Source organism: Galeopterus variegatus, unplaced genomic scaffold (genome assembly GCF_000696425.1).
Source record: "Galeopterus variegatus unplaced genomic scaffold, G_variegatus-3.0.2 Scaffold6944, whole genome shotgun sequence".
In the NCBI taxonomy this organism is placed as follows: domain Eukaryota; kingdom Metazoa; phylum Chordata; class Mammalia; order Dermoptera; family Cynocephalidae; genus Galeopterus; species Galeopterus variegatus.
Genome location: NW_007733055.1, coordinates 52,423 through 66,552, shown reverse-complemented (window position 1 = coordinate 66,552; position 14,130 = coordinate 52,423). Strand labels below are relative to the sequence as shown.

Genomic DNA, 14,130 nt, shown 5'->3' with positions numbered 1-14,130 from the left:
TAGCCTAGCTCATGAACAAATTACATGGAGCACAGTAAAACCATTGAAAGTGTTCAAGATTATCCAGGCCCCCTACTACACTGCCTAGCTCTCAACATTCAACACCTTTAGTAAACCTATTGAGAGATAGGGAAACAAATCCCATGATTGAGAAACTCGCATTCTTTCAAATTTTCTCTTTATCATTTACTTTTTTTCTGTCAGCCTTACCTGATCTCTGACTTTATTTTTATTACTACTTTTTATCTTTTTAAATTTTTTTAATGTTATCACTACATAATGTAAACATTTTTTGTAGCTCTTTACCAATTTCTACCTAACTCCTCCTTCCTCTCCCCCTTTCTCCTACCTCTGGTGTCCTCAGTTTGGAATGCATGTAATGAGTTCTGCTCCTGTTGTGGTTAAGTAGATTCTATTGGACCTGACCCTCCCACAAATAACAATCATAAATACTGGACCAAAAAAATAAAATGTCCCAGAGACAACTTGAAGGGGCTCCCACTGGCCAAACATGGAACTACGTGAGCTTTCTCAATAATGACTATAAAGGCGATGAATCAAAACCCATCAAATGTGTTTAAATCCATAAGTTGGCCACTTTCTGACAAGTATTAAATAAAGAAATAGTATCAAACTTTCATCCTGTTTTTCCTAAGAGAACTGTACCATTGGGAAACCAAATAATAGATTTTAAAAAAAGAGTTTCTTTTTTCATTAATGTATTTAATCTAATAAATGTAAAAGAAATCATTGAATTAAAACATCACCATTTTTGCAATCCTCAGTGAATTAATGAATTTATATGCATTAAGTATCCATGGTTGCTAACAACATAAAAGAAGACAGGGCAACACAGTCTACTCTCATAGCTAAAGTGATCCTTTTTATATAAGTCAGATTATGTCCCATCTCTGGTCAATATCCATGCTAACAACATAAAAGAAGACAGGGCAACACAGTCTACTCTCATAGCTAAAGTGATCCTTTATATATAAGTCAGATTATGTCCCATCTCTGGTCAATATCCACAATAGCTCCTCACTTTACTGAGTGATAGTCAATGTCCTTATGAATGTCCTTATGAATGCCTACACGAATCTGCAAGAACTGTCCTTGAATCAGCTCCTTACCTCATTTCCCTCTGTTGACTGAATTTCTGCTACCGTGATTTCCTTCTTGTTCCTTTGACACTCAAATTGTTCTCTCCCTTCAAGGCCTGTGAATTGGCTGTACCTTCTGCATTGAGTGCTCTTTTCCCTGACAGTCACATGGCTAACTTCCTCACCTCTTTCAAGTCTTTGCATAAAAGTTTTCTTCTCACTGATGGCTCTGGAGCCATCCCATTTGAAATTACATCCAACTCTTCTCTTCCTCCTGCCACATGCACACTTCTTGTGACCTTGCTCTGTATTTTTCTATATTTCTCTTACCATTACTAGTAATCATTACTGTATTATTATGGGTTGAATTGTGTCTTCCCCAACTCCAGCTCACCCCCATCAAAAACAATATATGTTGCAATCCTAACCTTGAGAACGTCAGAATGTGAACTTATTTGGAAATAGGGTTGTTGTAGATATAATTACTTAGATTAAGAAGAGGATCTACTGAAGTGGGGGGATGGCAATCCAATATGACTGGTTTCCTTATAAGATGAGGGACACTGGGCATGGAAGAACATTATGTGACAACAGAGACAGAGATTGGAGTTTTGCAGCTGCAAGGAACACCAGAGATTGTGGGCTAACTACAGAAACTAGGAAGAGGCAAGGAAGGATTCCTGTATGGGTTTCAGATGGAGCATAGCCCTGTGGACACATTGATTTCAGACATCTAGTTTCTAGATCTGTGAGACAATAAAAGCCTGTTGTTTTATGCCACCCAGCTTATGGTACTTTGTTGTGGCAGCCTTAGGCAATAATACATGTGTCTGTATACTGTGCCATTGCTGTATAATTCACTTTCTATTGTTCTTGTTGTTTATTACTTTTCCACCTCCTATCACTGACTCCCTGCCTCTTAGAAGGCAAACTCAAATGAGCGGGGATCTTTTGGGTTTGTTTTGTTTACTGATACGTCCCAAGCCCCTAGAACAGTTCCTCGTATACAGTGGATATATGCAATAGATGTGCATTGATTAGAATAATCCTCATAGGTATTTCTTCATCATTTAATCATTTTGGTTGCTCTTGGTGCTTTCTCCAGCTTTTTTTTTTTTTCCATCTAATGTTTTATTACCCACAGTACTAGGCAACAGAGCTAGAAGGAATAATTTAAATAACAACTAAAACTCAACATCTCTTCCTAAATTAAATATTTTTAAATTGTTACAAAATGGGATTGATTGTTTACAATTTCATCTCCACTTATTTCCCCTAGCCATGGTTTTGTGAAGATGCTATTAAAAAAGTAATCAAATCAGACACCAGGAGAGAATAGAAAAAAAGTTAGCTAATTAGCTCTTGAGCAATGGAAAGTTGTCTGAATGTAAAGTATTTAACTCACCAGTCTCCATGGAAGAAATCATTATTCCTAATAACCTTTGAAAACCAGTAATCCCCATCTTAATGACTTCTGTCCACCAACCCATTCAAACTTCTCAACTTTCAATTATTAAGAATTTGCAGTCATTTCTGGTTGGGGAAGACAAATTGCTTCCTTTGAGTTCAATAGTTTAAGAGCCTCAAATAAGTTTATTTAGTTTAACTAATCTATCAACAGCCATAAAATCTGTGAAGTTTGACAGTTATTGTACATTTGCTAATGTGGGTAACTCTAACAGGATAAAATATTTCTCTATGTATTTAGTTTGCCCTTATCAGTGAGATTTTCTCCCCTGCAGCCACTAACAACTAACCTCAAAACTGATTGCTTTAGTGAAATTGTGAATGCTGATTAGGTCAGTCTTCAGCTTAGACTTTTTTCTTTTTTCCTTCCTTCCTTTTTCTTTTCCTTTTCCATTTTCTTTTTTCTTTTCTTTTTTTGTCCATGGTGAGACGAAGAAGAGAAATAAGGGGAAGGTTTTAATCATAAAAGCTTTCCTTTCCAAAAGCAAATTTTGATGTTCTGAACATAGCTTTACTATAAGGTACGGTGTGGAGAAAAAGGAAGATATTCATGGGGGATATTCTTAAAAGGCAGAAAAAAGTAGAATCCTTAGAGTGAAAAAAGAGATGAAAAAGAGAAACACAAAAGTGAACCAAGTTTCTTCAATTTTTCCATCAGCTATCATATAAAAACTTGGAAAGTGCACTCATATAGCACCGGCTGGATTAGAGGAAAGCTATAAGCAGAGAGAGCTTATGACCAGATTCATATTTTAAAGTCTGAAAAAAGACTAAAAATCAGAGTGCTATTGTATCAAAGGGAGGTAAACACGACAGAGTAGATATGTCAGCTTACCATGTTCTGGCAGAGAGGAGGCTTGAATAAGCCCCAGCTGTCTGTCTCAGTTCTACGTGACCTATGTGAGAAGTAGAATTTCATAAGTTTCTGCAGAGTTCCCAGTGATGAATGTGAAGTTCCCAGACTTGACAAGGACCAGTATCACTGACTGACTGCACAGCAAGAGACACAAGGAACTCAAAAATCTCAATAGTAAAAATCAAATAATCCAGTTTGAGCAAGGGAGCTCAATAGACATTTCTCAAAAGAAGACATACAAATGGCCAATAGTATATGAAAAAATGCTCAATATCATTAGTCATCAGGGAAATACATATCAAAACCACACTGAGATACCATCTCACCCCAGTTAGGTTGGTTACGAGCAAAAAGACAGAAAAATAACAAAGGCTGGCAAGGATGCAGATAAAAGGGAACCCTTGCACACTGTTGGTGGGAATATAAATCAGTACAGTCATTATGGAATACAGTATCAAGGTTTCGCAAGCATCTACAGATAGAACTATCATATCACCCAGCAATCCCACGACTGGATATATACCCAAAGGAATGGAAATCCTCATGTTGAAGGGATAGCTGCACCCACATGCTTATCACAGCTCTGTTCACAATAGTTAAGATATGAAATCAAGCTAAATGTCCATCAACAGATGATGGGCTAAAGAAAATATGCTACATATACAAAATAGAATACTACTCAGCCATAAAAAGAATGAAATTCTGCCATTTGCAGCAACATGGATGAGCTTGGAGAAAATTATGTTATGTGAAATAAGGCAGGCACAGAAAGAGAAATACTGCATGTTCTCACTCATATGTTGGAGCTAAAAAAGGATAATGAAACAAAACAAAGAAACAAAAGAAACAGATAAATAATAAAAATAAGTTGAACTATTAAAAAGAGAGAAGAACTATGGCTACTAGAGGGGAGAAAGGAAAGGGAGGAGGAGGGATAGTAAGATGCTGATTAATGGGCACAAAAGTACAGTGAGAGTGGAAAAGTAAGCCCTATCGGTGTGCAGTCAACCCAGAAATCTATAATCAATAATGATTTCCTGTATGTAACTAAATGTATAGTAGAGAGGAGATCAAATGTGCACATCACAAATGATTAATTTATACTATGATGAATAGGTTAATTACCCTGAATAGATCAGCACACAATGCATACATGTATTGAAGTACAACTCTGTACCCAATAAATACGTATAATCAATATGTTTCAATAAAATTTTTTTAAAAATAATAATTTAAAGGATAAAAAAATAAAAGCTTGGGAGACATGACTGAGACTCAGTCAATGAGAATTTAAGTCAATGGGAGTTTAAGTCCCCCCATGGAAGGAGGGGTGGGATTCAGGGGCTGGATACTCAGGCCCTAATCTTGCTGAGAACAGACTGTACATTATATAGCAGAGGAGGAGACTAATGTAACACGGAGAACAGACAACTGGATTTGGGCAGGATCCAGCATCATTTCCCCAGGGAATGAGATCACCTCAACATCCTCTGTGTGCAGACAACATCAAGGAAAGGTGGAAAGGGGCAGAAAAAAATAACTAAAAAACCATAGAGATTTGGGACTTTTAATTGATTAAATATGTTCCAGAATTACCTATTACTGGCTGAACTAAAAGGATTTTGTTTGCCTGTTTTGTTTTGTTGTTGTCCCTTATGAATAGGAATCAAAACAAGGAAATGTTTAACTCAGTTATAGGAACTGAAGATTTTGCACATCTGAGCCATATGTGCAAATACTCTGTTTTTTTCAGGGGCTCAGTTCTTTAAAAAACCCTGCTAAAACAAAAAAACCCCAAAAGTTCCTATAATTAAGATTGTCCTCTATTTGGTAGGATAGCATGTGAAATTTTAGTACTGAGATAGCACATAGGATATTATTCATTGTACATTTTGTTCAAAAATTAACTAATCTTATTTTCTGTGGACATTTTAAGTATTCTTTAAAATTATTTAGTAATTGAAAATACAGATACTTATTTAGACTTCATATTTTAGAATATAAAAAGTGTATATGAAAACAACCTTTATTTGATAATGTGTAATGTTGTGGTATAAATCTAGAAAAGATTTAAAATCTGTCTTTGTTTGGTAAATTAATTATGTATTACTGGGACAGTGGAGTTAAATTGACAATTTGACCAATTCTTAATAATAGTAAATAAGCATTTTCTTATAGGATTTCCAAAACTGTACCCAATGTTTAAAATTATAGTCATGATTTGGACATATATTTTTCATTTAGTTATGATTTTCAGGGCATACTAAATGTTTTCTGTGATTTCACAAACTAAACACTAATAAGCCTGTGGAGTAAAAATGAAGATAGATAAATAATAGGAATTTCTCAAATTTGAAATTAAATATTCCTCAGAAAAAAATATTTTTGGTTATTATAGTTTTGGACAAAAGTACTGAGTTGGTTAAATATGACTTTTATTTTAAACAAAAAATACAACTCATTTATTTATAAGACAACATGAAATGGAAGGCAACACAATCACTTTTTAAAATAAAATTACAGACCAAATTGACACCGACTTTGGACAAAAGTTAATCATATTATAACACATTAAAATTATCTTCCATATATTATAAACCGACATACAAATCCAGAACTCTTTCACATAAATTAAACTCCATATGTTAACAAAATTTGCTTACTATACATACATAGTTATCAGGAATACATTTTAGATTATCCCAATGTTTGTTCCTTCCTTGGTAAACAGTGAGAATTATGACATATGAAGACAGTGTATAAGAGCCATTAAGTCAGTTTTAATCTCATTATTAAGAAATCCATATAGAATTGGATTAAGACAACAGGACATCATGCCTAACAAATGACAAATGCAATACACCAACTTGAAATGCCTGTTTGAAATAAGGTTGTCATTAAAATCAGTGACCACATGGAAAAGGTGTAGTGGCATCCAACTGACAGCGAACACTAATATCAATATGGTCAATCTGTAGAAAACACTTCGAGATCTCTTTTTTATTCTTGTGACAGAACGTTTTACTCTCATTTCAGGAACATCTGAGTTTTCTTCAGGCTTCATCTCAAACCAGGTAGGGACCCCTGGTATGAACTTACTGGAGGAAGAGAACTGACTTCTCACAGGGCCAAAGTCTCCTGGAAGTGTCCTCAAATAGTTCTCCTGAGAAGATCTTGTTGGAGCAGGTAACACGCATGCCGTCTTCTTACTATATCTCCTTCTTTGTTTTCTGATGAATGAGTAACTCCATTTACGGCTGCTAGAGAGTTTCACTTGAGACTCGGTCTTTTTGAATGGATGAAGAGTCAAGTTGATCATCTCATGTTCTTCTAGTCTGTTTTCTTCGTTGGACAATCCACAGCTTATACTCCTGCAGACACTGGTATGACTTACAGTTAGACAAACCAAGGGGAGAATATACTGGACTAGCAATAAAGAGATAGTAAAAGCAATTCTATATGAATCAGATGGCCACGACTCAACACATAAATACCTGCTGCTCAGCAATGCTGCACCAAATGTTTCCTGAAGTTCCACAAGACTGTGAAACACTGCAAGGGGAGAACAAATCACAAAACCCAGTGTCCAGACAGTAGCTACCAAGAAGTAGCCATGGTTTGCTGTTAAATTATTAGATATAGGACGTTTTATCATATGATACCTGACAATGGCAATTGATATTAAAATTAAAGTTGAAGCCAGAACTGACACACACTGAAGGAAAGGCATAATATGGCACATGATTTTGCCAAACATCCACCGATCTAGCAAGACAGAAGACAGTGTGAAAGGCGAGCAAAATAACACAACCAAGATATCAGAAAAGGCCAAATTTCCTATGAGGAAGTTTACTGTAGTCTTCTGGTTACGCTTTTTCATGAGAGCCATTAAAATAAGTAGATTCCCCATAAAACCGAGAAGACTTACAAATGTATAGAGCCCAATAAGAAAATACTGTAAGTCATCTACACTGCTTTTATAGTCATCCCAGACAGGGAAATCAGAATTGTGAGTGGCAGCAGTATTATTTTCTGTGGTAAGTGTCTTGTTATAATAGTCCTTGAGCTCTAAATCCATATTATAGTTCTGCTTGGAAAAAAGAGACATTCGTTAGCAACATGAAAAAATAATCACATGAATACTATAAGTTAATCTATTCGGAGGAAAACTAAATTTTACAATTTTATCCCATTACCGTATTAATCTCCTAAGAAAGTTTAGTGAGGTCTTTGGTTCCAAGAGTGCTGAAAATATCAACAATAACAAATACAGTATGTTTAAGTCTATCGTCATTTTTATGCTGGATTAACTTATGGTAAAGTACAAGACCTTATTTTTTAAAAATTTATGTAGGAAATAATGTAAGAAAAGGAAATGGAGAATGTAAATAAGAATTACATGATACATAATTTGCAACAGCTCATTAATATCGTTCTCTAGTCAAGATTCATGATACGCTGTGTAGTCACATAATATTACCTTAAAATCATCTTTTTTCCTACCTGAGTCAAGGCCAAACTTAAAAGCCATCTGTTCTAAAGTATTCCATACTCTACTCAATTGGATGTGATTTCCTCTTCAAAACTCCCATAATTGTCTGTCCGTAGCTGTCTGAGGCTACATATCGCAATCTGCTTCACAGTGCAATTATAATGCCTGCCAGTCTATCTTATTGGTTTATAATTAATGGAAAAGCAGAAACTGACCCTTACTCACCATGGTACCCATCTAAGTACATGGCATAATAACTTCACCAATGGTGTTAAATATTTATGGGAGAATAAAAACTTCAAACAAAAATCTAGTAACCTCAATATTATCTAGTTCACGCAGTGTTCAAATTTAAGATTCTTAAAGTGTAGGAACAATATCCCAGGACCTAGGTGTCTATAGTAGGCACTCAACACATGTTTATCAAAGTGTACTGTTGCCTACGTAAACACAATGCAGGATGACAAAATCATTACATAATAATTCTCAGTGCTTTGAGATGTGCCAGATTATCATGAATAAGAACAACCACTTACTGATCAGCAACGCACTGAGGGTTGCAATCCATTGCCGGACACGGAAAAAGACAAAAGACAAAAAAAAGAAAAAAAAAAATTTTGAAAAGCAAAATTTACCTGTTTATTTTTCAACTTAAAAATTGTATATGCATTTCAGCTTTAAAAATAGTCAGTTATTTCATATCGTTTAAGGAAAACATTATATCTTAAAGTTAAATGTAGAAGTGATGCTAATATAACACCCCATAGTAAGTTTTTCCATTTCAAGCAACATTAAGTCACACCACAATGGTATTACTTATTTACCTGTAAATATTAGAGATTTGATGGTACTGCCTGATTAAACACTAAATTGCCTATAACATATCAATAAGCTGCAAAAGGAGCCCCTCCTCCCCTTTAAAAACATAAAGACAGTCATTTGTTTTACCAAGAATTTCCTACAGGTAACTCAAGACAGCAATAGTTCTTCTATATTCTGAAGAATATACATTGTTACAGAGATCCTGATATATTTGTAGCTAAAAAGCCACTTTTATTACATTTCAATATATATTTATCCACTTATTTCTAGATACATAATTGAATAATTGTACTTAAAACTATAAAAATGCATGTATATTTAAATTAATAGTAAACATTATTGTCTTCGATTTATGCAGAACATAAAGGTGCTGGTCCAGTAAATTTCCAGACAGGAAATCTTATTAGGTACATAAGTTCATCATAAATAAGTTTAACTTCAGTTTTACATACAGCAAGTTTCAAATAGGACAATTAGTCATCACTGTGTAGGTGCTCTGCTCTGATGGCCAAAGATGGCCAATACAAGATACTATATAAGGAATAATCTCTAAGGGATTCTATCAGTAACTGTAGACTGCCTATGATATAAAAGGCTTTGAATGAATGAATGAACGGCATGCTCCTTTCTGCCAGGAATGTACTCTTTTTACTACAGCATAGACACTTGGCCCTTCTGCTGAAAATATAAGGGATACTTCTGTACCTATTCATATATTGGTTAGTAAATTATCCTTTTTTTCTTATGTTTTTCTCTCTCCTAACATTCATTCATTTGACATTCATTTATTCATTTTATCTGGTGTGACTGTATAGTCAGCTTTTCCCTGCTCGTCCTCTAGCCCCATCTACCATACAAACATATGCACACACAAAGAACACCTAATATAGTACTTTGCACGAAATGAGCATTCTATGAGTCTTTGCTCAAATGAATAATTTCTTCTCGCAACTAAATAATGGATATTGCAAATGGGGGATGGGTTAGGGAGGGGAAATAGACATATTAAGCAGCTTCCTTCAAAGTGCTTTCTAGTAGTCAGGAGATAGTTTAAATATTAAAAATAATTTTGTCCAGTAAGATTTATGTCTTGTGTTTTAAAGTTGAAAATCTAAGGTAGAGAAACCACTTTAATACAATAATTTTAAAAAGCACTTTCTTTCCCCAAACTTACCTCTTCACTTCCTTTTTCCTGAAAAGCACGATAAGCAAACCTGCAATGGAAATGGAAATGTTTAATAATTCTCTGCTTTTCAACAAGTGTTATAATGAATGCTGTACACTTTTATGCAACATAAATATTTCACACATAATAAAAGTAATGTCATAGGTGAACCTTAATCTCAGATTGCTATAGATACTATGAAATATAACCAAACAGAGAAAGTTTTAAAAATAAAATACTTGAAAAGAAATCTGATACGGACCGTGTTTGTTGTGCCTAATTACTATTCTCTTTTGTATGTAGTTTTATCTCCCACCCTCACAATTTTCAGGCTGAAACACTAAAGTTTAATTCTCTGAGTAAAAAGCTGAAAGAAAAAAAAAAGTTCTTCCTTAAACTGTGGTAACAGTTAAATAAGCAATGTCTTTGTAAAGATTTATTGCAATTTCCTTACAAATTGATCTATATCTGATACGTAGACAAATGAAATCTGCTGAATAGACTTTAAATATTTTAAGAAAATAAACAATTCTTTAAAAGAATAGGAGGAACTGCAGGGAAGTCAAAAGATACTAAAAGACTGACTTACGCATTTAAGTAAGGGGATTTTTTTGTTAGGATCATTTACTGCCTTATGAAAATGAACATCGTTCTTCTCACAAAGGTTGTCAATTACAAAAAAAAAATAATAAAATATATGCCATTTTTTTTTATCTAGCAATAATAAATCAACAATTTCCTATTTTGCTGTGATTCTGGACCTTCGTTCCCAAATATTCCCATGATTTACTCTTAAAGCCATAATCTGACAAAATTTGAATAGAAAAGATAAGTACAGCTCTGCTCAGCTGACAAATACGCAGGCACGCACCACCCCTCCTTCTCAATTTCAACAGCAGAGTTTCTCTTCCCTTGAGAAATCTGAAATTTAAAATTGCATTCCGACTGCAAATTCTTTTGGAAGAGTCTTAAGCTATTTTTCCATGATCTTTGACAAAATCTTTTTGGCTTCCGTCCAACACAATGCCTCAGTTCCTTTAAAATATAAACTAAAGGTCTGCAAACGTGGGGATAAGAATTCCCTTCTCCGGAATTCGAAATGTATGGATGTACGAGTATGCATTTGTCATAGGAGGCCACCTTGCAAACAGGAGCACAAACCTCAGAGTGCAGCCGCCTCGCCCGGTCTCGAGCCAGCTGCGGGACGGCGCGGCTGCTGGACGGTCCGAGTGGCGCCCCGCGGGCTCTCCCGGGACCTCGCCGGAGCTCGGCTGCGGCTCAGCCCTGGTACCCCTGGCGGCCGCTCGTCAGCCTCCGACAGCAGCCGGGCTGCACCCGGGGCTCGTCCGTCCAGGGGGAAGCTTTGTCTACCCGCGCACCCCACCGCCCCGACCAGGCTCCTGCGCGGGTCGCGGACCCTCTGCTCCCGGTTCGGCCCGTGCCTGCTCCATCCCGGGTGAGTTGGGGACTGGCGGGACGCGCCCGGCACGAAAGTCTTCCCCGCTCTCCCCTCGTGCCTGCCCATTGCCTTTTCCGCCACCCCGAGCCCGATGTTTTTCCAGCGGCGCTGCTGTCGACCGCCCCACCCCGCCCCCTTGGGAGCCCCGACAGCGCCCCGCGACCGGGGACAGGACTGTGGCCTCCGAGGCCCGCGCGGACTGGCAGGAGGGGCTGGAGCCCGTACCTCGGGGCAGCCCGGCCGCTGCAGGCCCTCGGCTCCCGGGCGCGATGGCTCCCGCACCCCGGCGGCGGCAGCGGCGGCAGGAGCAGGACTTGCGGGCGGCGGCGGGGGACACGTGACTGCTGCGGGGACCCCGAGAGCCCGCTTCCAGGCGCCGGCTCCGCGGCAGCCTTCTGCAGAGCCCGGGACCGGGGGTCTCCCAGCCCCTACCCCGCTATGCGGGGGCCCTGGGAAGCCGCAGGGCCCCAGGATGTCGCCCCGTAGCCCCGGCCTCCGGCTCTAGGCCGACCGAGTTCACTTGACGGGCGAATGGATTTTTGCCGGTGCCCCCGCAGTCCCCCGTGGTGCAGTCACAGGAGCGTCGAGCTGGCGAGCGGTGGGCGTCTCGCTCAGGGCTGGGCTCGCTGAGAAAACGCTGCCAGGCCCGGGTTTTCTCTTTGTTCGTAGGAAACAAAAACAGAACAGACCGCTGCTCCGTCTTCACGGGTTTTTGAGTGAGGAAGAAGACTGGGAGGGGAGCTCGGCCTGAACTTTCGGGAGACGCAAGGAGTCTGCGGCGATGCACCGTGCAGGGCAGGAAAAGGGACCGAGTCCCCGTCCGAGGAGTCGTCGCCGGGGTGTGCGACAGTAGCGTGGGGCTGACAGTGAGGCTGGCGCGGAAGCAACGCTTGCAAGACAAAAACGCTGCTCGATAACGAAAAGAAGACGAGGGGCTAAAGAGTTGTCATAGTTAAAAACAACCCCTCCCCCAAAACGTCAAAAATCCGTTTCTCCTTAACATGATTTCTATACCTAATGTTTCCAAAGCTGTATTGCATAGGGTTGCCTTATTTTTAGCTAATCATTATTTGGCAGGTACTTTAGGCGGGTGTGGGTGTGTGTGTGTGTGTGTGTGTGTGTGTGTGTGTGTGTGTGTGTGTGTGTGTGTGTGTGTGTGTGTATGTGTGAGAGAGAGAGAGGTGGGGGGGAGGGAGGGAGGGAGGGAGGAAATGGGAGTGGAGGGGAGAGAGAGGTTGGAGAGAGGTCCCAAAGTCCTTAAACATAGCCTTGCCATGAGAAAAGGTGTATTTACTGTATACAGTCAGCATCACTTAACCATGAGGATAGTTCTGAGCAATGTGTCGTTAGGTGATTTCATCCTTGTGCAAACATCATAGAGTGCAGTTACACAAACCTAGATGGTATAGCCTACTACACATCTAGGCTATATGGTATAGCCTATGGCTCCTAGGCTACAAACCTGTACACCATGTTACTATACTGATTTCTGTAGGCAATTGTAATACACTGGCATTTGTGCATCAAAACTCATCTAAATACAGAAAAAGGTACAGTACAAATATGGCATTATAATCATATGGGACTGCCATCGTATATGTGGCCCGTGGTTGATGGAGATGTTTGTTATGCAGCACATGGCTGTACTTTAAAACTGAGAGCTATTTTGTGATAGTCACAGCATCACCTCATGAGTGCAATCCTGTAGGACTTGTTTTTTACAAACTGGAGAGAACTGTATCCCTTAGGAGCGATGCAACTCGTAAATCTGATTTCTGGGGCAGCAATAACTAGCTTTTACCCCAGAGGTGGGAAAATAAGTCTTTGGTGCTGAATTTTAGCATTCACTTCTCAGGGGATTTGTATAGATTGTCATTTCATCGGCCAGAGAGTCATCTAATAGCTTTGGAACACAAGTAAATACAATAAATACGGTTTACTCAAGTAAATACAGTTTTTATTTTATTATTCCAAGCTTCGTTTCTGTAATACTACTGTATTCTGCCCAAGAGCTCAACACAATTTTCCTCTGAACAGAACTGTGGGATTCTATGGTGCGGGAGGGAAGGAATGGAAGTGTCAAAAAGGGATGACCTTGAGCAAACAAGGCTTGATTCCTAGGCTTTCCTAAGTCCAACCTCTGTACAGTTGATGACCTACACATTGCCACATAAATTTCTGTCCTTCCATCTCTTGCACAGTCTTAACACATACTCTTCAAATACACGTTGGCTTTAAAACAGCTTCCCAAATGATCCCCAATGTGACTGTCTTCCAAACACTACTCCATGCTACAAGCTTTTGCATATTAAAAATACAAGGTGAATTTTATTTTTTATTTTGACTCTGTGAAACTTTAGGTTGAAGTAACTGTTATTATTAGAGAATATTCATTTTCTCTTCCCATTGCACCCTCAAGCATGCAAGCCTCAAAAAAGGGAGTCAGGCTGGCTGGTTAGCTTACTTGTTTAGAGCATGGTATTGATAACACCGAGATCAAGAGTTTGGATCCCCTTACCAGACAGCTGCCAAAAAAAGAAAAAGAAATTGCTGAAAAAAAGTGAGTCGGAATTTCTTTCTTAAATACTCATTACAATGTATACTGTTAAGGGCACGTAGGATGAAGAAATTATTAAGAATTTTAAATTTTAACAATATGTTATATAAAGTGGAAGATATTAAGATAAGTGTGCTTTTACCTTCGAATTTCCCAGGAAGGCTTCAAGACTGATCATCAGTATGATTTGTAAAACATAATAGAGTAATTTT

The 14,130-nt window shown here is 38.3% G+C and overlaps 1 protein-coding gene across 1 annotated transcript; it reads right to left on the bottom strand.

Moving 5' to 3' along the window:
- Window positions 1-5,841: 5,841 nt before the first annotated feature.
- On the bottom strand, window positions 5,842-7,620 carry NPY5R (neuropeptide Y receptor Y5). The gene has a single exon (XM_008591464.1). It carries the CDS (start codon window positions 7,529-7,531, stop codon window positions 6,161-6,163), a length of 1,371 nt encoding a protein of 456 aa, XP_008589686.1. The 5' UTR covers window positions 7,532-7,620; the 3' UTR covers window positions 5,842-6,160.
- Between the last annotated feature and the right edge of the window lie 6,510 nt (window positions 7,621-14,130).